This window comes from Petaurus breviceps, unplaced genomic scaffold (genome assembly GCF_028583685.1).
Source record: "Petaurus breviceps papuanus isolate PSGF00001 unplaced genomic scaffold, PetGlider_PUasm1.0 207, whole genome shotgun sequence".
Lineage (NCBI taxonomy): Eukaryota > Metazoa > Chordata > Mammalia > Diprotodontia > Petauridae > Petaurus > Petaurus breviceps.
The window spans coordinates 27,029,083-27,056,866 of record NW_027185850.1 but is presented as its reverse complement, the minus strand read 5'-3'; the positions used below and the strand labels follow the sequence as shown (position 1 = coordinate 27,056,866).

At 45.1% G+C, this 27,784-nt stretch overlaps 1 protein-coding gene across 2 annotated transcripts in view; it reads right to left on the bottom strand.

Moving 5' to 3' along the window:
- Positions 1–27,784, bottom strand: part of LOC138164831 (spermatogenesis-associated protein 6-like) — a 117,861-nt gene that overhangs the window by 41,880 nt on the left and 48,197 nt on the right. The window contains exons 8-10 of one of the 2 annotated variants that reach the window (XM_069092757.1): positions 22,442–22,529; positions 9,374–9,414; positions 834–1,015 (exon numbers count right to left, since the gene is read on the bottom strand). In XM_069092757.1, coding sequence (XP_068948858.1) covers positions 834–1,015; positions 9,374–9,414; positions 22,442–22,529 — 311 coding nt within the window. The remainder of the gene's footprint in view (positions 1–833; positions 1,016–9,373; positions 9,415–22,441; positions 22,530–27,784) is intronic. The other variant, XM_069092756.1, reaches the window with a different exon arrangement.

Below are 27,784 nucleotides of genomic sequence, written 5' to 3'. Positions count from 1 at the left end.
CACACAGGGCCCATTCAGGAGAGGCCTGCCTGTCTGTCTGTCTATCTAGGAATCAGCAGATGAGGTGGGTGGGGAGCCCCTTCCCTTCCCCATGTGGGGATATCTGATGTGCAGAGATTGAATGAGCCACAGTAAGCAGAGCTGAATGCAGAGATCAGCAGAGGGGCTCATCCTTCTGCAGCTTCCCCCCGCCCCAGTCATTTGCAAGGGCAGCATGCTGGTACATGTCTCTGAGCCCAGAGGCCTCTGAGGTCCTAGATGGTCAAGTTGGATGGGACCTTAAGGAACAGGGAGTACCCCCAGCACTTTTCTATTGGCCATCCAGGTGGAACACAAGCCTCCCTGGCCCCAGCCCACCCTAGCATCTGCCATGAACTGGCCAACTCCATCACACTCTGGGTGCCATTCAGCAAACTCTTTCCCCCACCAGCTGTTGCTAAGCAAGGTTTACTAGTGGAGGCCATTCGTTGATGAGATGCCACCCCCCCCCCAGCTCTAAGAGTCTGTGACCCTGGGGAACCCTCAGCCCAAGTGCCTCATTCTACAGAAAGCAACAATTGGATTGTCTGAGCCTTTGAATTTACAAAGCACTTCTCTCCTTCTAATGATCTCTAGAGGCTACTGAAGCCCGAGGAAGCTTCAGATCTTGTCCAGTCTCAAGACTATTAAGGGGAAGGGCTGGAACCCAGATGTTCTAGACTCAAGTTTCCAGGACACTGCCTCAGCTTCCCCAGAAATGACAAATGACAAAACAAAGGTTTAGAGAGGCAGATGATTTTTCCAAGCCCCCCTTAAGAATCCTGATCAGAGAGGGAGAACACAGACAGCCTCACCTTTCCCTCAGAGTCGACTGATTGAACACTGGACTGGGAGAACGCTTCTGCATTGATGATGGTGCTGAGTGGACCAAGAGAGCCCTATCCATGTGGTGTGGCCGAGACGGCCTTGGGGCAAGGCATTCTTCACACCTGTCAAGAGAGTCTTCACGGTCTCTTATATGAAATGGCTTAGTGATCTGTTAAAAGACACATTAGCAGAGTGCTTAAGAACCCAAGGATCAGAAGCCCAAAGCCCCATACATGAGATAAAGTGCAGCCAAAAGCTTACTCATTGGATGGCTCCTTCAGCCCACAATCATTCACACAGCATGACCAGGAGTTACCTAAGGTCACATATGAAGATCAAAAGCCAAAAGACTTCCCTTAAGGCCCCAACAGCTAGTCAGGAAGAGTGCCCGCAGGGAAAAGGTCCCAGACTCACAGAGCCTTGGAGCTCACTTCTTCTTGCACCAAAACTTTCAAGCGAGTAGAGCTTTTCCACAGGAGACCATGGCCCCTGGAGAGAGTGAGCATCCCCATCACTAGAAGACCATGTCAGCAATGGCCCAGAAAGGATTTCTCTTGAGTTCTTGCCTAACTAAGCAAGGAGATATCTGAGACTTAATTTCTGACTCAGTCTGTGATTCTCTGGTACATCCTAGATTCCTACAGATCCTACAGCAACGGGGCTAGACCAAAGCTGCTTCCAGCTTTAAACCTGTGATCCTAGTTTTACAGAGCAGGAAACTGGGGCTGAGCCCTCTATGGATGAGGAGCCCTCCATCTCCATCTGAGAAAGGCAGAATGTGGCCATGTCCTGGCTCCAAGGCCTGCTGCTGTCCAAGGTGATGATGGGCTGACTGGCCAAGGATTTGCTCACGGTGGCCAGCTAGAAGCAGGGGGGAGCCAAGCAGTATCAAATGGTCAACAGCCAAAGAAGCCTAAGTCAATTTGAGTCAACAAGCACAATCAAAAGAGTAAGAGACTGAGCTTAAGTAGCCAAGTAGTGCCAGCAACACGCGGTCCCACTCAGAGGGATGGCAAAGCAAAACTTTGGACCTGGCCTTCTGGCCTGATTCTGACACCAGGCTGAGTCTTTCCTAACCAGTCAGTCTTCTCATCTGACACAGAATGGCAAACACCACAGCGCTAGAGAAAGGGCAGCTATGTCTATAGTTGTACAAGGTCAGATCAGGTGGCCTTTGCCAAGGCCCAAAGACAGACACCAATGATCAACATGATGTGAGATCAGAAGAGGGTGAGGTCAGCCTCTGACTGCAAAATGGGGAGCTGAACTCAGTGACTGCAGCATTAGCTGCCAGTGCTGATCCTGCCCTCAGCCCTGGGACAGGAAGTCCTCTGCCACCACCTCCCTCTTGGGTCTTTTGCCCATTGGACTTTGTATGTGGCAACATTAGTCAAATGAAAAATACAGTGATCCCTGAGAAACTACCTAAGGGGGTTTGGAAAGGTCTCCTGGCAGAAGCCTTGAATAGCCATGGATAGCTGTGATTCTGTGCTCTGCTCCTGGTCTGCTACTGAGCCTGGACAGACCACTGGTGTGGGGCACTCAGTCTTTATGTGTCCAGGGCTGAGCAGGGGCCTTTTACAAACATCAATGGAAGCCAGTATTCATGGAGAATTGCTGAGCTTAAAGTGAGGAGAGGAGGCAGGGCAGAAAAGCAAGAAAGGCACTATTTGAATTCTGCCCATAGAATGCAACTGTAGCAGGGGAGTGAGGGACTTAGTTAGCTGGCACAAAAAGAGCCATTTGGTTTCAACCTGGGAGACAGAACTGGGAGCAATGGGGGGATGCGGCCGTGAGACAGACTGCAGCCCAGCATGGGGTAGAGCTTCTGAGTAATGAGGGCTGTGCCTGGAATAGGGGGAGCATCCCATCTCCAGGTTCCCAACCCAGGGTGGATGAGCTGTGCTTGGGGAGGCCTGGAAGGGGCCCCTACCTAGGAAGTAGCTGCCATAGCTGCCCTCTGACAGGCTCCTCTAGCCAGCTGTCCTCTTGGATCCCCCTTTCTATCCATGAGAAGTTAGTAGAGGCAAGAAAAGAAAATCTTACTATGTGATTAATCCTTGAGTCTCCCTACTTGGCACAGAGATATTACATTCATCCCCTAAACTGCTTTTTATCAAGGGGGAGAAAAAAGAAAAGAATTTGGACAATTAGGAATTGATAAAAGACCTGTACCAGTTTGGGGAGGGAATGGAAAAGAACTGGCTTATACTGGATCAGAGGACAGAAGGGCGGCATCGTCCTTCTCACCCCAGCCTGTCCACCACCAGGCTCTTGGTGATCCTGCCTAGTCCCCTCTCCTGACAGCACCTCCTATATGGCTCTCTTCCTCTCCTAGCTCCAGGCTTTCATGACCGCTCCCCAGGCTCAAGTAACCCCTAGCCCAGAAATTACTTTGAATTTACTTTAGATAAATGTCCTGTTGATTTATCTGCATGCATGTTGTTGCTTCCCAAGCAGAATGTAAGGACCTTGAGGACAGAGCCTGTTTTGTTCTTCTCATCCCAATGCCTTGTACATAGTAGGCATTTAATAAATCCTCTCCTAACTTCCTTTTCTGCCTTCATTCTCTGTCTTTTCATGGAGCTAAGTGGATCTAACTGTGAAGTTAACGGATCTAAGGATGTCATGCCCTGCTCAAAACCCTGCACTCACCTTCTATGGCCTCTAAAAGAAAGAAAAGTACTAGTCCACAGCACTTTCCCTTCCAGAAGACAGACGTTCTTCCTCTTCCAGACACCTATGAGCTCTGTCCCCACACCTGTCCCCCTGCCTGTTCCCCCTTCTCATCCCTGCCTCTGAGAATCCCAGCGCCACATACCCCATGAGGCCTTTCCCAAGCTCGTGGCTACCAGGGCCTCCCACTCCTGAAATAACCTTGCATGTATTGTGTACATTGTGTGTTCACTTACACATGCCCATGTCTTCTCCTCCACTTAAAGAACAGCTCTGAAACCTCTCCAGCATCTTTGCCAAGAAAACCCTAAAAGGGGTCATGAAGAGTTGGACACAACTGAAAGGATTGAATAGAATAATCCTACAATGACCTCTAAGAGTTCAAGTGAAAGGAAGAGTCCCATGTCTCTCACTTCAAATCAAAAACTAGGAATAATTAAGCTTAATGAGGAAGGTATGTCAAAAGCTAAGCTAGGCCAGAAGCTAGGCCACCTGATCAGTCAGCAGCCATCAACATCGAGGCAAGACCCTCCACCAGCAAAAAGATTATGACTAACTGAAGTTTCAGATGATGGTTAGCATATTTTTTTTAGCAATAAAGTATGTTTTAATTAAGGTATGTACAATTTTTAGACATACTATCATGGTATAGTGTAAACATGACTTTTATATTCACTGGGAAAATAAAAAATTTTGTGTGACTCAAAAAATTAAAAAAAACAGCTCCGGGAGAGCAGGGCTTCCTTCTGAACCCAGGGCCTGGCCCACAGTAGGTGCTTCATAGATACTGACCAACTGATGGGAAAATTCTTCCAGTTTCATTCTAAGGCCCACTGGATGTTTCCAATGACACAGCCTCAGAGCTGGAAAGGGCCAGGAGGCCAGTGAGTCTGACTTGAACCCACAGGGCTCTTTTCACAGTTACAAATGTCCTTTCTACAAGTCTTTTCTCCTGGATGCTAACCACCCCCACCTTGGCAGAGCCCCACTCAGCAGATATCATATCTGGTCCCTTTGTTCCAGGCTGCCTTCCTCTGAACAATTTCCAACCCATCAAGTTCTTCCTCAGCCCATGGGGCCCAGAATGAAATTCCATATTCCAGGTGTAGCTAAGACCTATGGAGGAGCAGGAAATCATAGGGAAAGAAAAGAAGGCTCAAAGGAAGGGGAGGGGCACACACATGTTCCAAATTGCAGGTAAATGAATAAGCACAGGCTGGTCTAGGCTGAACCAAGAAGCTGGTCTTGTAGTCAGGCACCTGCCTCCTCATCCAAGGACTTTAAAATAACCACAAGATGCATTTGTCATATTCTCCTTTGGTCACCTGTGTCTGTGTCTGTCATTCCTTATTCCCTTGCCCTACACCAAACAGGAATCAGACTGTCATCTTCTTTTGTGCAGAGACAGCAGAGTGCAGGGGAGGGAGCCTGAGGGCTCGGCTTCCTAGACTCATAGGAGCAGAAAGGGACCTGAGAGGGGAAGCCCAAATGCCTCCTTTTCAAGATAAGAAAACAGGCCCAGAAAGGTGCAGATCCCTCAAGGCGACAGAGATCTGAATCGAAATTCCTCAGTTCGGAGTAGCTCTGCTCTGGCCCTGCTCTGCCACTGGTTTCAATTCATCTGTGCAATGGAGGGCCTGGATGACAGATGCATCTTAGGGACAGGACCCCATGGAGAACCACAAGATGTTCAACCAGCAGATGTAACAGCAAAGGAAACTTTTCCGTTTTCCCAGAGAAGGGAGGCGATTTGTCCCAGGTCACACAAGTGTGGGCACAAAGACTGAGGGCCAGGTCCTCAGCATCACAGCAATGACGTATTTAATCAATGTTGGCTGGACGCTATCTCTGTAGGGGAGAAGCAAACCTGACGGCAGGTGAAGGGAAGGGGAGAGGGGAGATAGAGAAGAGGCAGAGTTAGGCCTGTTGTCAGTAAAGGCTTCCTGACAATGAGCATCGTCCCAAAGCGGGCTGAGCAGCCTTAGAAGGCGGCAGGCTCCCCCTCTTTGCAGGTCTCTAGGCTGAGACTGCAGGCCACCGCAAGCCAGCCTGTGAATTCCCTCCCAACTCTGAGATGCTCAGATCCCTGAATAAATATTGTTAGAAAATAGTAGTGCTTAAAGGTCTTAGGAATGTGATTAATTAATTGATAGCTATACTACCTAGACAGTACAAACAATGGTTTTCTCCAATAACTTTTTTCTTTTTAGAAATCAATTTTAATTAAAATGTCCTAGATAAAGAGTCTCTACCCCACGAATGCTTTTCAAGTGGGTGACCTGCATGTGCAGGAGCTCTCCAAGGAGACCCCAGCAGATTTAAATTGGTGAAAGTGCTGACGTTTGCTAGCTTCGAGGCCCAGACACCATCAGAAACCAGCACAAGTCTGGGTCTTGTGTCATGCCCAGGTGGCTCGTGGTATCACTGATTATGTTTCTGTCCCCAGCTTTCTCACCGATTCATTAATGGGAAGGGCAGTCATTCAACAGCAGAGCACTTCTCAGAGAATACCAGACACAAGGGCCTCTGGATTCTGGAGCGCTACCCTTCCGTTTAAAGCCAGCCCCTCATTTACAGATGAGGAAAGTGAAGGACAGAGAGGGAGGATCCTTGCTCAAGGTCCCACAAGGTCTATGTGGCAGAGCCCGGTCTCAAACTGAGGTCTGCCGACTTTCTGGCAGGTCATTCCACTACATCAGAAAGCAAGATGTCTGAACTGTAACCAGTCCAGCAGGGGAATTTTCAGGGAAAAGCACATGCAGGAGGAAGTGATGAGCTGGGATATCCCATCTAAAGCCCTCCTTCTCCTTTTGTAGAGGCCCTGAAACAATCTGGATTCTTTGGAAGCTGATTGAGAAATCAAGGGGACCAAGGCTCTAACCCCCTCAGATATTCACTAGCTATGTGGGCAATCACTTCACTGCCTGGGGCGGCTTCATCTGTCAAATGAGCAAGCCAGATTCCCTGGCCACTAAGACGGGCAAAGATGAGCCCCTCAGATTCTGGCAGGCCTTCCAGGCTTGCGTTAATCACCTCTGCCAATTCCAGGCTGCCCTTCCTCTGGGACTAACTCACCCCCTCCACCTTTGGTCTCCACAGACTCCATCTTCTAGGCCCCTGCTCTAGGCACAGAGTGCGCCCTCCTTGGAAAGAAGAACAGCGACTAGTTCTTCCTTGTTGGTGAGAATCAATTCAAGTGAATTCACACTGACTGAGTAATCCCTACATATATGCCAGGCCCACTGCTAAAGAAAAGTGGAATTGTCCTGGGAAAAGAGCCTATATTATAATCAAATGCTGAACAGAGCCTCCCTTTGGCTCCTTAACATTTTCAAGAAAGGAATTTGCATTAAGACAACTTAAAATGATTGGCTATTCAGCTTCGCCTCCTTCCCCCAAGTCTCTATTCCTCCCCCATTGGCTGTTCAACACTTCCTCTCACCTCTCCTGGGCCACATCACCCCAACTCCCCACTCATGGACATCCTCCATGAGCTTCCTCATTCCCCCTCTCTCCTCACAAATGACGAAGGTGCCTTTGTCCTCACCAAGGCTCTGACGTCTGTCTGTCCATGATCCCATTCCCCGACCTCCTATGTCAGACTGCTTCCAAAGCATCCCCCCACTGTGCTCTAACAGTCAATGTCCCCTCATCCATGGTTCTTTCCTGTGGCCTACGATCACACTCCCCTCCTTCGTTCCTCCTAACAAAACGCTCGCCAGTCTCTACTTTCCCTGAGGGGTCATCCTGGTCCCACTTGCCCTCCTCCTGCTGCACCCTCATAGGCTGGCCTCTTCCTGGCCTCCTCCTTCTGGACCTTTGCACCACATGATACAGACAGTCATCCTTTCCTTCTTCTCTCTGAACTGCCTGTCACCCTGCTCCCACCCAGCTGACCTCACCTCCTCTGTCTCCTTTTCTAGATTCACTAGGCCGTCTCCCTAGCACCCCATGCCTCTGTCCTGTTCTAGGCCAATCCACAGGTATCTCTGCATAGTGACTTACTAACCTTTTTATGTGATTAAAAAATGCCATAAATTTCAGCACCATAAGAAAGACCTTCCTACCAAGCAGAACTGTCCCACAATGGGAAAAGCTGCCTGAATGAGGAGGGAGTTTCCCACAAAGATATCATCCAGTCCAGCCCCTTCCAAGGCTGAGTAAAGTTCAGTGACTTCATGTAGAAAGGAAAGCATGGTTCCTTTATGCCCCAGCCAACACTCTACACTGCAGGCTGACCATTCTCTGAACACACCATGTACATTGTCAATCCCAAGCTTTTAGGGAAATGCTGCTCCCTTCTCTCTGGCTATCCCTCAGGGCCTAACTCAAGTTATACTTCTCTGAGAAGGCCTTCCCTAACTAGCCCTGGCCATGTGATTCTTCAGCACTTCTCTGGTCCGCTTAGGCCAGCATTTACTTCCATACTAGAGGGTCAATAATATTGAGAATAAGAAGAATTGAGTGATCAGTAAATACTTCTAGAATGAATGAATGAAGTTGTAGCTAGTTGGTGTAGTTGGAAAGAGGCAGGCTAGGCCTGAGGTCAGAAGACCTGAGTTCAAATTTGGTCTCAGAAATTTACTAGCTATGTGACTCTAGACAAGCCACCTAAACTCAGTTTGCCTCAGTTTTCTTGACTGTAAAACTGGGATAACAATAATAACACCTGCCATGCAGGGTTATTGTGAGGATCAAATGAGATGATATTGGTAAAGGGCTTGGCACAGTGCCTGGCACATAGCAGGCACTATATAAAAGCTCATTCTTTTTCTTTCCCCTTTCCCCTAATGAAAAAAAAAATATGTTGCTTGTATTTGAGAAGGTTCCATTTCAGCAGAGGCAGAACAAAAAGCTAAAACAGAAAGAAAATATGTAATAGCTGCTGAGCTGCCATCACTGCTGCCAATCACACAAAGACATGACCAGTAATCAGAGGGACCTGGAGAGAGGCCCCTAAGAACTGAGAAATGTCCCTGGAATGGGAATGGGAATTTGAAGATCTTCCCTGCCCCTTAATAAGCCTAAGGGAATTTGAGGACCTTCCCTGATTTGAAAATATACTCTGCCCCTAAGAGGCTGACTGTGGTCACACAGAGCCTGTGGGGGGAGGAGTTTGCTGAAGGGTGAGCAGAGCCCACAAGAGAAGCTGGCTTGTTTTTCAGGGACACCCACACATTGTTACTTTGTGATTAGGCAGTGGGTCCTGAGGGTTGTGATGGTCTCTGACCCAGGAGAAGCCTATATATACCCTGATGCCAGGTTTGGCTTTGGGGCTCACTTTGGGGAGAGTTGTGTGATTAGGCTAGATGAGAGTCTAGGCAGCCATTGAGCCCCTGGCTTTGAAAACACAGATGCTGGTGCTTCTCTCTCTGGTAACTAACTATGGAGGTATGTGATGGTCAGACAGCTAGAAGCCCTGTCTGTTGGTCTGTTGAATTGTATTACTTTCTCTGTATTTTTTGTCTGCTTGTAATTTCTGTTTGTATTTTCTGAAGTTTGGGGTGCTGACTTTTCCCCCTGAACTCAGTAAATGGTTTATGTATCTTTGATTAAAGTAAGATCGTTAACCTCTTTTGGGTTGCTTTCCTTTAGAAAAGCAGATCAAAGAACCTATACTAGCAGCCATCCTGGGTATGCTAGGGTGCTTGCTGCTGTAGTTCCTGACAGCTGTCACCACCCTGCCTGAGGACAGGAGCAGAATCACAGGGTCACAAACAGCCTCTCTAGCTTTCCATTATTGGCCACCTTCATGTTAGGTATGTATTTTATGTGATGGAGTCACACATTCACACCCTCCCTCAGAACACACACAACTTTTATCCTATCTTCTCTGACCTTCTCTACACACCTTATATTCCTTGGATCGGTAGTTGCCGAGATGAGCATGATCTGAAAAAGGAAGTTACAAAAGAATTAAAATAAAAAAAATTTGATAACATAAAGAAAAGATCAGTAGTCTTGCTTCAGCTGTTATCTTTACTGTCATATTATTAGAACATTCAGTCACTTCTAATTCAAAATTCAAAAGAGCTCTGTACTTCTCAGGATGATGAAATGGTACAGAAATCAAACCCATCCCAGACAGAAATGATTTGATGAGCAGTTACATGTCACTGGGGGAAAAAGCCCAAGATGTGGCCTGGGAAGATGTGGGTTTGAGACCCCCATGCCTGGAATACTCTCCTCCTCTCTCTGCCATCTGCCCTCTAGGGCTTTCTTCAGCCAAAATCCTGCCTCTCTGTAAGAACTTCTCTGCTCTTAATTCTAGGACTTTCCCTCTGTCCATTATCTCCAGTTTCCTCTCTCTGTAGCTTGTTTCTATCTAAGCTGTTTGCATGTTGTCTCCCCCAACACACTGTGAGCTCCTTGAGGGCTGGGGCTGGTTTTGCCTTAATTTGTATCCACAGTGCTTAGCACAGTGCTAGCACACAGTAGGTGCTTATCCTACCCGCACCCCCTTTTACTAGCTGAGGGACCACAGACAAGTCACTTCTCTTTATTTTCCTCATCTTAAAGTGAGGGAGTTAGAATACATACAAACCATCCCTGGACCAGGAATGCCCTGCCCACCCATCTCCTATCTACTGAATTTCTCCTTAGCCATTAACACCCACCTCCTCCAAAGCCTTCTCTGATTCCCTCCTTTGGAAGGGTTAGTAACAGCTTCTCCCACAGCCCTCCCACTGCACACTTTTCTGTAATTTTTAACATACTTACCAAGTGATATAATATATGATAATTAGCTACATTTGGGTCTTTTCCTTTACCAGACTATAAACTCTATGAAAGTAGCTTATGAGGGGATAGGTCTTATCTAACTCTGTGTCTTTCCCAGCATCCAGTATCGTGCTATGCATACTTTATATGTGTGTGTTAGATGCTGTTGAATAGTCTTCATAGTCTGCCATTTTATGACTGTCTGGATGGCTATTCTGGGGAATGCTGCAGAGAAGATACACAGATTGGCCTAGATGTCTTTTGGAAGTTTCTCCAATTCTGAGATTCAGAAGGGAAAGAGGAGAAACTGGGGGGAGAGGCAACTATGAGAATTATGCCCAAAGCATTATGAATCCAACTTAATGTGAGATGAGGAGATGGCTGCCACCTGTAACCCTGAGCTCTCCCTAAGTTGATCACCACCCCCTGGCCTTTGGGCTGGTTGTGATCACTCTCCATTGTGAGTAGGCCAATGTTTTGACACTAACTAGAGAACCTGGTGTGTTTAAAACACAGAAAACCCAGCTTCACTCTCAAGTCTCATCCAGCCAGCATCTACCCAAGCCAGCTCTCTCCACACAGGATAGGACACCTGGGCCTATATCCCTAGACCTTCCATAATTCATGTCCCAAGCCCAGGGGAAGTCAATCCACTTGTCTTTGGAGCTCTGGCCCTAGAGTCTAGCCCCACAAGACTGACTGGGCCCAAATCGGGCCACAGTGTGTACAGCCCCACCCCAGACACCAGGCCACACTTCAGCTTCACAGCCTGTCCAATTAGCCACCCAGTGTTTTCCACTCTCACCTTCTCCCCTAAACCCCCTTCCACTTCCCCAGAACAAAATGTCCTTCCTTGGTCATCTCTCCTTATTTGTCTTGTCTTCCATATTTGAATGTAAGCTCCGTGAGGGCAGGTACTGTCTATATTTTTAACATTTGTGCTACCAGTGCTTAGCTTAGAATGACAACATCTTAGTATTACCACAAAAATTGTTTTGCCCTCTCAGACTCCCTGAAGGGTCTGCAGACCACATTTTTTTGTCTTTATCCATTTGTTTGTTTACTCTTAGTTTACAAGATTCAGTTCCACAATCCCTTGAGTTTCAAATTTTCTCCCTCTCCCTGTCCCCCCCCCTCCCCTATGGGGCATGCAATCAAGTTTAGGATCCGTAGACCACATTTTCAGAAATGTTATCCTAGGGAGTCTTGTTGTGGGAAATACAAATTTTCCTTTGAGTCTGTTTCTTTCTTTGGGCTCTCTGGGTTTTCCAGTGTTTTTTATACTACACAGTATTTTATTTATTTATCTCTCCAGCTTTAGTTCCTGACTTGACTAGATTCCCTGCTGCATTTTTGCAGAACTTCTGGGGGGGGAGGGTGCAGTACTCAGGCCCAAGCACATTTTAGGTCCCCTGGGTTCTTGTGTGGAACTTTTCCACCAGGGGCTGCCTCACTTTCCCACTGAGTCTCAAGGCATTGGATCATCAGGGCCTTCTCTGGTATTTGCATATAGGGTGTTAGGAACCTCAGAGACCCTAGGCCTGTCCTGGTCTGAGGAAGGAGGCACTCACTGACCATTGCTGGGCCCTAGGTCTTCCAAGGTTCCTATCCAAGGTAGCTGCCCTCTCTTGCTGCCTGGGACACAAAGCCTTGCAGACTACACCTGTCCCCCGTCCATCTCTGCTTGTGCTGGGAGGCTACCCTTCACTGGTGCTGGTTTTGCTAGAGGATTTCCTTCCCTACTGCCTGTCAGCTTCTGGCTGAGTTTTTGTATAGTTCTAGAATAGAAAAAAGTCATTCCCTAAGATTCCTCATTGGATTTCTTGATCATTATTCAGGATGGTGAAGGCATCAGGGTTTTGCTAGAGAAGGTATAAGGGAGTTATGTGGTCATCTGAGGTGGCCATTTGGGCTGGAAGTGTAGAATTCTTAGGTTAACAACATTTATATTACCTGCCTTCCAGGGTTGTTTTGAGGAAAGTGTTTTGTAAACTTTTTTAAAAGACTATGTAAATGTGAGCTATTCCAATCAAGGGATATCAGTTCTTGGCTGTAGGAATGTTTTAACACCACTGCTCAGAGTGGGTCCTAACTCTCCCAAAGTTAGCCGCCAGCCAGCTCTACACATGGATGGTGACTCTAAGTTGAGCGCTGTACCCCACTTCCCCATTTGCCAGCACAAACCAAAGGGCCAGGCAGCGGCGAGGGAGGGCCTCCTTCCAGAGTCTGGGCCCCAACACTCCTGGGTCTCAGCAGGCAGCCTCCAGAACAGTATCCCTGGAAGGCACACTTGTTGGTGGCCAGCTCTGTCTAGCTGAGTTAGGCTGATCCTCAGATATCAAAAAGTCAACTGCTGGGCCCAGACTGAGAGGATGGGGGATCAGGGCAGGTTTCATAGAGAAGGTGAAGCTCAAGCTTGGAGGATGGGTTTGGTGGTGGTGGTGGTGTCCAGTCATCTTAGTCGTGTCCAATTCTCTGTGACCCAGTTTGGGGTTTTCTTGGCAGAGATACTGGAGCGGTTTGGCATTTCCTTCTCTAGCTCCTTTTACAGATAAGGAAACTAAGGCAAACAGGGTGAAGTGACCTGGCCAGGGTCACCCAGCTAGTGTCTGAGGCCAGATTTGAGCTCAGGAAAATGGATCTTCCTGACTCCAGGCCCAGGACTATCCACAACACCACTTAGCTGACCCTAGAAAAACAGAAAAGAGTGGGCAGAAGCAATCTTTCCTCTCCATACTGCTAACAGTTCCTCACCAAATCACTGCACTCTTAACAATGATTAGTAACAAGGCCCAAAAAAATACATGATAAAAATGAAGAAATGCGACCTATACTCAGCCTACAGCTATAAAGGAATGAAGACACAAGGACAGGCCAGGAAAGAAGTTACAAGACTTCTCATTACCTCTACATGATGCAGCGCTGGGCCTTCCTCACTGAGAAATCTCATGGGATAATATCTCTGAATCACTGGAGGCTAGTAGCAAAGACAACAGTCTCTCCTCAGCTGAAACCATCTAAACTGTTACTTACAAGGCTTAACTTTGTCCCTTTATTCTAAGGATCTCTAAATACTCAAGGAAAACTCTGTTCACCCTTAGAACAGTAAGCCCAGTAAGCTTGCATGTAGAAGTGGTCAAGGACAGAGGGATGAAACCCCTTCACCAGAGGGAAACAAGCCAAAGATGGAGCCAGGAATAATAAACTATTATTCTCATTTATAGAAATGCTACATTTAAATATGTTGTTGTAGAAACATAAAAATACAAATGATGTAAACATTATATATTGTAATGATATAAAACGCATAAATATGAGTAATACTACTACTACTAGTATTGTTATTTGTATTTCTACAGAGCGTTAGGTTCCCAAAGCACTTTACAAACATCATCTGAGATCCTCACGACAGCCTTGGGAGGACGGGGCTACTGTGATTTCCTCTTTACAGGGAGGAAAATGAAGCAGACAGTAGCTAAATGATTCTTCCAGGGTCTCCCAGCTCATCAGTGCCTGAGGTCCAGCAGTCTCCAGCACTCGCTGCCTCTACAGTGTTTTAAGGTTTGGGCAACGTTTTCTCACCAATCCTCAGAGGCAGATGATACTATTATCTTCATTTTACAGATGAGGAAATTGGCAGGGAGAGGTCACGGGACTTGCCCAGGGTTGTAAGCTACTAAGCATCTGAGGCAGGATTTGAATTTAGGTCTGACTCCAAATCCAGACCTTTGACTCCAAAATGCACTTGCTCCCATCAAGACTGGTGAATATATTAGGTCTTAGCATGGAAGGGGAAGCAGGTCCACATGGAGCTCCATCGTCACATCTGCTCTCTCCCACACTGACCAAGGGGAGCTCATGGGCACCATTCACCAAGGAATGGGTTTGAATACCTGCTCTGCATCAAGAAGCCTTCCGGAAGTCGGGGACAGAGCTGGCGTCTCACAAGAGGAAATCCCACCTGCCCTGCACAGAAGCCTCTTCAGGGAAAAGAAAGCTAGAGCCAGGGCCCTGCACAGATCTTTCTTCATGACAGTATCTCCCCCAATGCTTCTCTATCAGTAAAATGGGAACCATAATAATGTGACACTCTTCCTCTAAGGAATGCTCTCTAGTGTTTTTAATAGAAATGGGTGTTGTATTTTGTCAAAAGCTTTTTCAGTATCTGTTGAGATAATCATACTATTTCTGTTGGTTTTGTTATTTATATGGTCAATTATATTGATAGTTTTCCTAATACTGAACCAACCCTGCATTCATGATATAAATCCCACATGGTCACAGTACATAATCCTTGTGAAATATTACAGTAAGCACCCTGCTAGTATTTTGTTCAAAATTTTTGCATTGATATTCGTTAGGGAAATTGGCCTATAATTTTCTTTATGTTTTAACTTTTCCTGGCTTAAGTATCAGCACCATATTTGTGTCATAAAAGGATTTGCCAATTTTTCCAAATAGTTTATATAGTATTGGAATTAATTATTCTTTAAATGTTTGATAGAATTCTCTTGTTAACCCATCTGGCCCTTAAGATTTTTTTCTTAGGGAGTTCATTAATGGCTTGCTCAATTTCTTTTTCTAAGACAGGGTTATTTAGGCATTCTATTTCCCAATCTGTTAATCTAGTTAATTTATAATTTCATAAATATTCATTGATTTCACTCAGATTGTCAGATTTATTGGTATATAATTGGGTAAAATGTTTCCTAATTGATTGCTTTAATTTCTTCTTCATTGCTGGTGATTTCACCCTTTTCAGTTTTGATACTGGATATTTTGTCTTCTTTCTTTTTTAAAAAATCAAATTAACCAGTGGCTTATTTATCTATCTTACTGGCTTTTTCATAAAGCCAGCTCCTAGTTTTCTTTATTAGTTCAATAATTTGTTTTGGGTTTTTTTTTTACTTTCAATTTTATTAATCTTACCTTTGGTTTACAGAATTTCCAATTTGGTACTCAACTGGGGATTTTTCTAGTTTTTTTTTTTTAGTTGCATGCTCAATTAATTGATCTGCTCTTTCTCTATTTTGTTGATGTAAGAATTTAAAGAAATAAAATTTTCCCAAGTACTGTTCTGGCTGCACCCCACAAATTTCCAGATGTTGTGTCATTGTTGTCACTCTCTTTAATGAAATGAGTCTTTCTATGATTTGTTCTACAACCCACTAATTCTTTAGGTTTCTTTTAGGTAAATTTTTAATCCATCTTTCCACTGCCTTTTGTTGCATGTAATTTTTATTGCATTATGATCTAAAAAGAATAAATCTAGCATTTCTCCCTTTCTATACCTGTTTTTGAGATTTTTATGCCCTAAAAGTAATTTTTGTGTAGGTACCATGTGCCGCTGAAGAAAAGGTATATTCCTTTCTGAGGTTATTCAATTTTCTCCAAAGGTCTGTAATATCTGACTTTTCTAATATTCTATTCACCTCCTTAGTTTCTTTCTTGTTTATTTTTTTTTTTGGTTGTATTTATCAAGTTCTGAAAGGGGACAGTTGAGGGCCCCTTCTAGTACAGTTTTGCTATTTCTTCCTGTAACTTATGTAACTTCTCCTTTAAGAATTTGGATGCTATACCTCTTGGTGTATATATGTTTAGTATTGATATTACTTCATTGTCTATGGTACCTTTTAGCAAGATATAGTTTTCTTCCTTATCTCTAATAATTAGGTCTGTTTTTGCTTTTACTTTGTATGAGATCAGGATTGCTACCCCTGCCTTTGTTTTATTTCAGCTGAAACATAACAGATTTGGCTTACCTTTACTCTTTACAGCCCCTTACCTTTACCCTCTGTATGTCTCTTTGCTTTAAATGTGTTTGTTATAAATAACATATTGTAGGATTCTGCATTTTGATCCACTCTGCTATCTATTTCTGTTTTGCGGTAGAGTTCAACTTATTCCCATGCACAGTTAGGATTACTGTGCATTTCCCTCCATCCTATTTTTCCTCCTGTTTGCCCTCTCTCTCCTTTCCCCCTTTCCCTCCTCAGCACTGTTTTGCTTCTGTCCTCCACCTCCCCTAGTTGGCCTCCTCTCTTCTGTCAGAGCTTAATCTCCTCCTCTCCTACTTTCCAGTCAGGTAAGACCAATGTCTATACTCAACTCAATGTGTATGTTATTTCCTCTTTGGGCCAACACTGATGACAGTAAGGCTCAAGTGATGTTCATCACTCAACCTCCCCTCTTTCCCTCCACTGTAATCAGTTTTCATGCCTCTTCATCTGAAATAATTTGCCCTATTGTAACCCTCCTTCCTTCTGCACTCAGCGTACTCCTATTTCTCATCCCTTATTTTTGTCATTCCCTCACATTTGCCTTATACCCTTCCCTTCTATGTACATTCCTTCTAGCTATACTATAGTAAAATTTTTTAAGAATTACAAGTATCATCATCAGCTCCATTGAATCCCTTATGTTTTCTTTTCCCTTTTTACTTTTTAGGCTTCTTTTAGGTCTTGATTTTTGGTTCAATTCTGGTCTTCTCTTTATGAAAGCTTGAAATCCTTCTATGTCATTGAATGACCATTTTTTTTTCCTTTGAAGTACAGCTTAATTTCTCCAGGTAGGTGATTCTTGGTTGCAGTCCTAGCTCCTTTGCCTTCCAGAAATATCACGTTCCATTCATTACCTTTGATCATTTAACTTTATAGTTGCTAAGTCCTGTGTAATCCTGATTGTAGCCCCCCAATATCTGAATTTTTTCTTTCTGGTCACTTGCAGTATTTTTTTCTTGATCTGATAGTTCTGAAATTTGGCTATAAAGTTCCTTGGAGTTTTTATTTTGGGATCTCCTTCCTGAGGTGATTGGTGGATTCTTTCAATTTTTAGTTTGCCCTGTGGCTCCAGAATAATGGGGCAGTTTTTCTTGATAATTTCTTGAAAGATGCTGTTCAGGTCCTCCTTTTGATTATGGCTTTCAGGTAGGCCAATGCTTCTGACATTGTCTTTCCGGGATTTATCTTCCAGGTCAGTTGTTTGTCCAATGAGGTATTTTATATTTTCTTCAATTTTTTCATTCTTTTGAATTTGATTCTTGATCAGACTCATTAGCTTTCACTTGCCCAGTTCTAAATTTTAAGAACTTGTTTTCCTCAATTAACTTTTATACTTCCTTTTCCATTTGGTCAATTCTACTTTTAAAGCAGCTGTTTTCTTTCTCCAAGCTACTGACTCTTTTTTGATAATTCACTTGCATTATTTGCATTTCTTTCTCTAATTTTTCTTTTCCTTTCTTATATCATTATAAAGCTTCCCTTTGAGCTCTTCCATGATTTCTTTAAGGCCTAAGACCACTTCTTGTTTTTGTTTGGAGCTTTATTGTCCTCCTCTGAATTTGTTTCTGAATCTTCCCTGTCACTATAATAACTTCCTATGGCCAGATTCTTTTGTTGCTGTTTGCTTATCTTTTGTTGGCCTTTATCCTTTCTTTTAAATTTGAGCTCTCCTCCTGGGGTGGAAAGGGCACTGTCTGAGGCTTCTTGTGTTAGGGGCTACAGGCCCTAGCTGTTTACCTGGTGGTACGCTAATGTTGTCCTGGGCCCATGGGGGACCCTCGTGTCTGGTGCTGTGCTGAGGCAGTAGGGTGGGGGGTGGTTGGAGTGCTGAATGAGTGCCCTAGTACTGGTGCCTGGCATGTGCTGAGGGTTGGTGGGGCATTTCATCACTTCCCAGGGCTATGATAGAGCATGTGGAGGTTCCTGTAGCCAGAGTCTCCATTGCCCTGGCTATGCTGAGGCTTGGGGGGGGGGGGGCGCGTTTCTGGTGCTGGCGCTTGCTTGCTCCACCATGCAGGGCTGAGGACCTCCCAGTGGTTTGCTGAGGCAGGGCTTACCACTGGCTTGCTGTGATGCCTCCTGTCCTGGACTGTGCTTCCTTTCACTGGAATGAGACAGACCTTTCCTGCCAATCTTCCAAGTTTCTTGGGCTAAAGACTGTTTTACCCCATCTTTTTTGCCAGTTCTGCTGTTCCATGATTTGTTTTAGGGCACTAGTTTATAGTTGTTTGGAGGTGAATATGGGAGAGTTACAGAGATTCACTGCTTACTCCTCCATCTTAGTTCCCAGAAATCCTCCAACTCTCTTTTGGAAGATGTTACTTGGTGCCATGTCCACTGACTTCCCAAAGAAGACATTTGTGATATTCAGAAATTATATTTTGCTAACAAAAGTTTAGCCTTTCTCCTTCCTCTCTCCTGAGCTGTATTTTCCAACTTATTTTTGCCTCCTTACCTATTCCCACATTTTCATTAAAATCACCGAGTACCAAAATATGTTCATTTGATTTGGAAGACTTCACTGAGTTCTTCATAGAGTGTCTACATCTCTTCATCCTCTGCAACAGATTGGTACCTAGATGGCAATTATTTTCCCAGTGGTCTTAACAAGTCACGAACAGTGGAATTCAAACTGATCAAATTTCTCATGAATGCTATTCTGGCAGTATTGCCCAGATCCTCATGCTTCTTCACCCCATCTTCCTCTGCCACATCTCTCCCATCCAGTGGATGTCCAGCCTCAGTCTAAAAGCCCCCACCTCTTGAGGAAGCTTATTCCCCTTTGGGACAGCTCTCTTGGCTTCTTAGCAACCTGAACCCATTGCTCCTGACTCTGCCCTCTTGGGCCAAACACAGCCCAGTCCCTCAAACTCTCATGTCCTTTCTCCATCCTCAATTCTTCTCCTACAAGCTAAAGAAGTCCAACTCCTTCACACCATCCTAATGTGCCGTGGACTAGAGGCCCTTCACTGGAGACTATTGTGGAGAAAACCACATTTTACTCTGTCCGTTTCATTACTCTCTTTATTCTCAGGCCCAGCATGGTGCTCAATCAGGACAAGTGGATTTCTGATATCCACAAAAGCATGACAAGCCCAGCTTCACCAATGCCTTTTTGTTACCTCTCCAAGTGGACGCTGGAGCCCAGCTTGGATGTCATGGCCACTTCCTTTTGGTTGCCTTCGTACAGATAATAGTTCTGTTCTTCCAACAGTCCTGGAAAGCTCACATGCATGGAAGCCATAACACACCTGAGCATTTACTAACTTTGCACTCTTTTCAAAGGCTCTCCTCCCACCATCACTGGAGAAGCAGCATTAAAACAAAGGAGCTTTTGGTCAGTCCCTAAGCATTTATTAAGCGCCTACTATGCACCCGGCACCGTGTTAAGTGCTGAAGAAAATAAGAAAGGAAAATGTCAGCCCTTGCCCTCAAGGAGCTCCCAGTCTAATGGGGGACAAAACACAAACATCACTGCACAAACAGCTACAGCCAGCATAAACCGAAGAAAACAACAGCAGAATGCACCACTATTAATGGAGCTAATGTAATGGCTTTACTTGAAGGAAGTTAGGGAAGTCAGGGGCAGAGAACATTCCTGGCATAGGGACAGTCAGTAAAAATACCCAGAGTTGGGAGACAGAGTGTCTTGTCTAAGGAAAAGCCAGGAAGTCAGTGACCTTGGAGCAAAGATGTGTGTTGGAGTAAGGTGTAAGAAAACAGGAAAGGTCAAAGGGACCAGGCTAACCAAGTATCCCATGAAATTATGTTTCCTGTTGTTCCGGATGCGAAGCAGAACCGTTCCATCAACAGACTTTTTCATGTTTTCCCCAGGACAAGAACTGTCCTTCTATTACCCTATAAATCCCTTCTGGTTTTGCCTTCATTGATGGTGTGAATGTCAAGGCTGGTATGAGTCAGTTCCTCCAGGAGTATGCTACTCATTGGTCCCTGAACAAAGCTTCTGTTAACGCTGATCAATGGTCTAAATACTGTAGCATCGTTCTTAACCACTTTTCTTCCACTGCAATAGACATGAAAGAGGACTTTGGGCCATTTATCACTTATATTTCTCTTTGACCCAGAATGTGGTAATGAGCCTCTCTGAAACCAGCTAGGTTGTCCCTAAGGAAGCAGGTACAATCTGTGGCTGAGACCCAATTCAGAGCTTTCCCAGGACCTGCCCATGCTTCTACTTGGCTGGCATAGCTGATGAGATATAAAGTCCCCAGTGAGTTCACTAAAGACAAGAGTTGCAATTTCAGATGAACACACACACACTTTCCAATGAAATTCATGCATTAATTGATGAGAAATATTCACCCCCCACCAATCCTCCCACCTCCTTCAATACTATAGGGCGATCTGTGTGACCCTCACTTCTTGACATATGGCAAGCTCTGGCAGGTCCCATCTAGCAGGAAAGGCTTAGAAACACAGTGAATTTTTCTTGTTGTTGTGGTCCTGGGGCCAACGGCAGTAAAGGGTGGGAGAGACAAAGTTATTGGACCACAGTTCCTAAGACAGAGCATTGATGAAGGGGTTGTCCCAACTGCACTACATGTCACCTGAGGACACACTGAAGGTAGAGTGCCTGATGAGGCCAACTAGCAGCCAATGACAAGGTGTGAGCTCAAGGCGTGCCACTGATTCCCCTGCTGACTACCAAAGTGACTAGACAAGATGTCTGGTTTGTTTTTGACATTCATAAAATGAGGGAGTGTGATAGTAATGGCAATTAAAGATTCCCCTGTATTGGCTTGGTTTTCAAATTGATTGTATTAAAACCCAGAGTTTGTTAATCCCACCTGTGGGATGGGCTTGTTGATGTGAAAAGAAAGTCCTGAAGTGGGAGGAGCTGGTGACGTAGATTTGGAGAGACACTGGAGAGAGGCGGAAGATCTTTTTTTGGAAGCAGCACCTCGTGGAGAGAGAGAGAGACTAAGAGGATTGCTGGTGGCCGCTTTGAATTGCCCTGGACTTTTGAGACCTGCCCCCTGAGCTGCCAAGGACTGAGGAGACATGGCTGTTTTGCTGGTACTTTGTCTGTCTGTCTTGATGTTATTTTGCCAGATTTGTCCACTGGTGAAAGACTGTCCTGTTGAAGAAGTCCTGGAACCTGGCATTTGGTTAAGAAGGCCTGAGACTGTCCTGCAGACAGAGAGTGAATACTGTCCACTGGTGAGGGACAGTACTGTTGTTGCAGGGGTCTGGGAGCCTTTCTGTTGGTTCAGAAGCCCTGAAGAAGGATTTTCTTGTTGTATGTTTACAGAAATCCTGGGAGAGGGCTTTGCTAATGTGTTCAGGGGTTCTAGGGCTGTTCTACAGACAGAGGATAAATTCATGAAGGGACTGGAAATGTATCTTATGGCCTTGCTAAGCCTTGTCTCTCCAGGAACTAAGATTGCTGAGAACTTGCCTCGGGTCAAGATGAAGAAAAGACCTCCATTTGGGTATTAAGTGCTGTGTTTAAACTTGATGTAACTCTGGGGTAGATTCAATTGTGACCCAGGGGTGGGGAACTTTTGACCTTTTTGTGTTCTATGGTTGAGCAAATGAATGTATTTTACTTATGTTTGGAAACTAATCTCCATTTGAGAAGAGGGGCTTTGTGGTGGACTTAATTAAGGTATAGCCTAGGGGTGGAGAAGTATTTGGAACAGAGACTTTGTAATTGATTGAATGATTGGAAAGTCCTGGGGTGGGGTAGGCCTTGGAGATTATTTAATCACACTTAGTAAATGCTGTATTTTGAATGATGTCATGTTTTGATCTTCTCTGTTCTGGGTTTGTTACTGAATAAAATAGAGAGCACCTATGCTGGTATTTTGAACCTGGGAAGTTGCCTTTGCTTGATATTATATTACAGGGAGTTGGCTCAACTCTCCCTTCCACCTCTGACTGCTGTGATTGTAGGCACCCTATTCAACAAGGATATTCAAAGTCGAAGGACCTTCCCCCTCAACTGGTGGCAAGGCAAGGACTTTCTAAGCTACAGAGGCGGGGTGGTAGTGGCGGGTATTACTATCCTATGCACAGAGAGGGTGCTTGAGAAGATACCCATTGGCTTCTGACCTTGGCTCTTTGTTCCTCCCACAAGATTGGCCCACATGGTAAATGCACTGGAGACATTAGCACATGTGGCACAGAAACACTGGTCCTCCAGGGCTAGGGCACAGAAGAGGAAGGAACCAGGCAGCTACAGGAAGGACTAGGGATACAATGCGGTATGATGGTCAGTGCTGGACTTTAGGAAGATACCGTTTTGCTAATGACCTTTCACATAGCGGGCACTTAACAGATACTTGTTGCCTGGTCTGGCCTCCTAGGTGTGTGACCGTGGCCTGGGCAAACATAACCCTTTTCCCCGTCCCCCCAACAGAAAGGGCTTGCCCAGGCACACACAAGCCCCTGCTCACCATCATGCAGCTTGCAGCATGCCTCACTTGAAGATTCTCTGCCATTGGGCCCAAGAAGAACTTCAGGCTTGGGGCGTGGGAGGTCAGCCTAGAGGGAACAGAATCCAGAGCTTAGAATCGTGTGAGAAACAGTACGACAGCGGCCATCAAAGCCATCTGGCCTTGGCTGAAGGCAGACAGGAACATTAACAGGGCAGTCCAGGCACGGGAGAGTCAGGAGCACAGACAGAGCAGCAGGAAACATGAATTTCACAAAAAAGAGCTCCCTGAATGCTGGGGGGAAACCACTGGGAAGCAGTCAGGCAGAAACTAGGCTGGGATTAGCACCAGAGATCATCTTCCACAATGAACAGAACTGGACATGTGATCTTAATATTAAAGATAATGTCATAAACATTAAAAAAGAAAATCATGTGACTGCCACAGGTATGAGAATAGATTCTTTACAAAACAAGAGAAATAGACAATTACAAATGAATATATGTAACAGTAATTACGTACAATTGAAAAGATTCTAAACAAACAAAATCAATGCAGCTAATGATGAGGGAAGCAGTTAAACATGGGGGAGAAATCTTTTTATCAAATTTCTCAGATAATAGTTGGTATCCAAAATATACAGACAAAACTAATTTATACACTCACGAATGATAAAATGTCATCCTCTGATAAATGATCAAAGGTTAACTATTAACAACCATATGAAAGGATGTAAGAATGTTATTCATAATAAGAGAAAAGCCTGGCCCTCAGAACAGGTAGAGAAGACATTCCCACCTGACTCCTCTGATGAGCTGAGAGGTTCATGGGCATGGAATTCTGCATCTATTTCCAGACTTTTCCCATGTACTAATTTGTTTTGCTAATTTTTTCCTTAAAAATATTAAACTCATTATATGAGATGGCTCTCTGGGAGGAGGCAGGAGATACTGGGATGAATTCTGATGGTGATATAAATAACAACAGCTACCAATAACAAAGTTTTTAGAACCACCTAGGGTGCCCCTTGGAGTCCCAGTGGACCAGGGTCTTCTGGGCTGGTTCCCGCCAGCAGAATGGCCCGGGGCTGCTGGGACTGCAATGGATCAAGTTGCGTACACATCCCCTGTTCAATGCTGTCCCCTATCCCTGGCCAGGACTCCCCTCTGGCTCTCTTTGCTTTTCTTGTTGTTTAAAAAAAAAAAAAAGTATGGCAATGAAAATCCAAGCTGATTGAAGAAGTAAACCAGCATCTGCTAGAAGGAATCACGGGGTTGGAGAACGAAGCCGATGGAAGCCCAGGCACAAAATTATGAGGACAAGCAAGGCTGGGGGTAATGGGAACTTCATTAAAGGCTAAGAAATTGTATCAGGTCACCCCCTGGGCTCTTCCCCTCAGCTCACAAGCTCTGGCTAGAGTGATCCCTGCCCTTCACCGTCTGAGCCCAGAGTCTCCTCTGGACAGAACTTCCATTCCTACCACACGTTAAGGTGAGCGGTGCCTCTTCTTCACAACCACCAGAGATGTAGGGGGTTCGAGAATTATAGCCCCATTTGCAGAGCAGAGATACATCTCTGCTAATAACACGGCCAGAAAGTACTGGAGCCAGGATGCCAGCCCAGGTCTCCCTGACCCCAGGCCTGGCTTCCTCTCCACTAAAACATGCTGCCTGGAAGCTGAAGGCAAAAGCCCTTCTCCCTAGCAGGCTCTGAGGGGGCCTAAAGAATGATAACTCTGGGGTCAGAGGGTCAGACTTCACTGTGTGTAGTTTTCTCCTCTTGGCCATGAGGGTCCTAATTCACAGATTACCCATGGCAGCATGGGCAGTGTGGGACTTGGGAGTTCCCTCTCTGATGCTTGTTAGCTCAGAGGAACCCCTACACTTCAGTCTTGAGCTGCAGTTTTCTCATCTGTAAAGTGGGACTCACAATGTCCATCAGCCCTACCTCACAGGGCTAATGTGAGGCTCCAAGGAGATTTGGGTATCCAAGATGTCACCCAGCATAAGCCCCTCATTTTACAGAGTTATTTAAAGCACTTTGCAAACTTTAAAGTGATGAATGTCAATTCTCGTCCCCACCAATGCTGAGTGGCTGAGTGGCCATTGAGAAAGCCCTCAGTGTGCCTTAAGCACTAGGGAAATGTGAGTTATTACTACTATCATGAAGATGTGTAGGAAAGCCCTACATACTCAACATAAAAAAAAATACCTTCATAAGACCAGTAAAGGTTCAAATGTGATAACATATCTAAATTTAGTCAACTGTGAACTACAATGTAAGATGAATATTTGTCCATGAATATTTAGACGAATATTTGTTACATGTATTGGGCATGATTATATTATTATCCAAGCAAGTTAAAAAGAAAAATGGGTTGGGTAAAAATAATTTTTTAAAACTGCTTGTACTGAGCTATATTAAAATCAGTTCATGTCAAGCAACAAAGTGAAAAATTAGAGAATATTAAAGCAAAGGCACTTTAAAAGCCCTATTTCCCTGAATAATATTTAGGTGGCTAACACTTAGCCAAAAGTAATTCTGATTATTATCTTCCCCCACTCAGACATTTTAATTAAATGTGCCTCTATTCCTTCCAATTAAAAGTTAGATTTGAGTATGATCTCTATTTGCAATTTAACGCCAGACACAAAATGCCCAACTGTGGACAGCCATTAAAGCTAAAGACATTTTAAAAGTGCCTGCCAGTCAGGGAGGCAGCCAAATACCACCATGGACATTTTACAGAGATGGGGCCAGTGCAACAGAGGAGGCCAGAATCACTCATTAGCATTTTAGATGGGGAAGTTTATGCTTTAAGAGCCTTTGCACAAAACCAGGACTAGGCAAAGGGAGGATGAGCAGCTGAGACGAAGACAGAGAGACAAGAATAGTCAAGGGCTACTAGAACCAGCAGTGCGGTGGCTGTCCTCAAGATGTAGAGAGGAAGAGGACATCAGGGAAGGAGTTCTGGGTTTTGACAGCACCAGTATGAGGTAAAGAGTGACCTGCCAACATGAAGATGAGGAAAAGGTGAGATGTAAATGACTAACTGCCATCCAAGGCTTCACTGATCCCCAAGAAGGCAGGCACCTTGAAACTTCACCCGGAAGAACACTGCTGCTCCTCAACAATTCCAGGAACTGGGACTGCAATCAAGATCATTTAAATGAATTCTGCTTTCATGGGAAAAGGACTTAAATTTGAGTTTAGAAAATCATGAAGTTGGTCAGATTCTCCTGTTTCCTGTATATGCTAAAGGTCACGCTTGCAATGATGAGGTGATAGAGCCTTGGATTTGGAGTCAGAAGACTCAGTCTCAAGACCTAGTTCTCCCAAGTCAAGAAGCATTTATTAAGCACCTACATGTCAGGTACAGTGCTAAGTGCTGGGGATACAATGGAAGACAAAAAAGTCATCCCTGCTCTCAAGGAACTCACACTAGAAAGGAGGAGACAACATGAGAACAACCACATCTACTATCTATCTATCTGTCTGTCTGTCTGTCTGTCTGTCTGTCTATCTATCTAAATTAAACTAAAGATAATCTCCAACAGAAAGCCCTAAGATTCAGGTCAAATGGGAAGGCAGATCTCAAGCTGAGACTTGAAGAAGTCAAGGAAGACAGGTGGCTGATATGGGCAAAGAGAGAATTGCAAATAAGGGGGCAGTCAGTGAAAATGGCCAGAATCAGGGCACAGTGTCTTGTCAGAGGAAAAGCCAGATCCCAGAATACTAGGGGGAGAGGGCAGAAATAATGAAGACTGGAAAGTTAGGGAGAGTGGGTTATAAAGGGATTTTAATAACAAAGGATTTTTGTATTTGATTCTAGCAGTGAGATGAGACAGTTGGAGTTGACTGAATGGGGAAGGGCACCTGGCTAGACTTGCACTTAAAGAAAATGAATTTGACAGCTGAGTGGAAGCTAGAATGGGGTAAAGATACTTGCGGCAGGGCAGGGAGGCAGGGAGACCCCAGCAGGCAACAGCAATGATCCAGGCATGAGGTGTTAAGGGCCTGCACCTGGACGGTGGTAACAACAGAAGAAAGAAGCAGGCACAGATGAGAGCTAATGAGAAGGTAAAATAGGTCTTGGCAAGAGATTGGATCTAGGAAAGGGAGAGAGAATGAAGGCTGGAGGATGACCCCTAGGCTTTGAACTGAGTGATTGGAGGAATGGCAGTACCCTTGACAGTAACAGGGTGAGTCTGGGGGAGACATTAATGACTTCCATTTTTGGATACGCTGAATCTAAGATGTCTATGTGACACCCAATTTAAGATGTCCAATAGGCAGTTGGAGGTCAGAAGAGAAGGTAGGGCTGGATAAACAAGTCTGAGAATCATGAACATAATCAGGTTCCCAGGTGAAACAGCATAGAGGACAAAGAGAAGAGGGCCCAGACAGAGCCTTGGAGGACACCCACCATTAGGAGCCAAGAGCTAGAGGAAGACCTACCTGTCTGAACAATCAAAGAGCTAGGAGGAGATTCAGGAGAGGGGGCATCAAGGAAGCCCGAAGCAAAGAAAGCATCAAGGGAAAAAGAAAGACCAACAGCGTCAAAGGCTTCTGAGAGGGCAGGAAGGATGAGAATTGAGAGAAGGTGGGCAGACTCAGTAATAGCAGATCATTAGCAGCCTCAGAGGGCAGTCCTGGTGGAGTAGCCCTCTCGGGCCTTCCTTCATGTCATCATCCCTCCACAAGAGGGGCCCCGTCTTCTCTACACGTCACATCTTTCCCAGCCCCAGAGCCACAAGGAGAAGCAAAAGGAGCCGATTCCCTTATTTTGGGTCAGGGATTCCATGAACCCAATACCCCCAGGGACTTTGGGAGACAAGTCAGAGTCAGCTGAGGCCCTGGGGAGCTTAATGGAAGTGTTCCTGACTTTAAACTCAGCACTTCCATCCACTACACTTCACTCTTTCTCTTAATAAATACACTTTAAATGTAATCAAGTTTCTAAGATTAGCCCTTGACCATGTATTAGTAATGGATAAAAGGGATGAACATATATACTGTGATAAACTTTGGGGTAAGCAGAGCTCACAGAGTGGCCTCATACCACAAACTGAGGGCAAGAAGGGGCTCTAGAGGGTTTCACAGGAGAGAGCCAGGAGAGGATGGACACTTAGGGGGCCAGACTGGGATTCACATCCATCTTCACCGGGACCGGGAGCTCTAGGCTTAGCCTAGAGAATACAAAGGGGAAACAGGAGACCTAATGGCCTTCAAGTACTTCAAAGAGCACAAAAGCAATGAGACATCTTCTGGAGGACAGAACTGGGAGCAGTGGGTGGAAGTTTTCAAGAGGCCCCCTGAGGTCTGATGTCTGGAAGAGCTCCCAGATCACTCGAGGGAACCGGA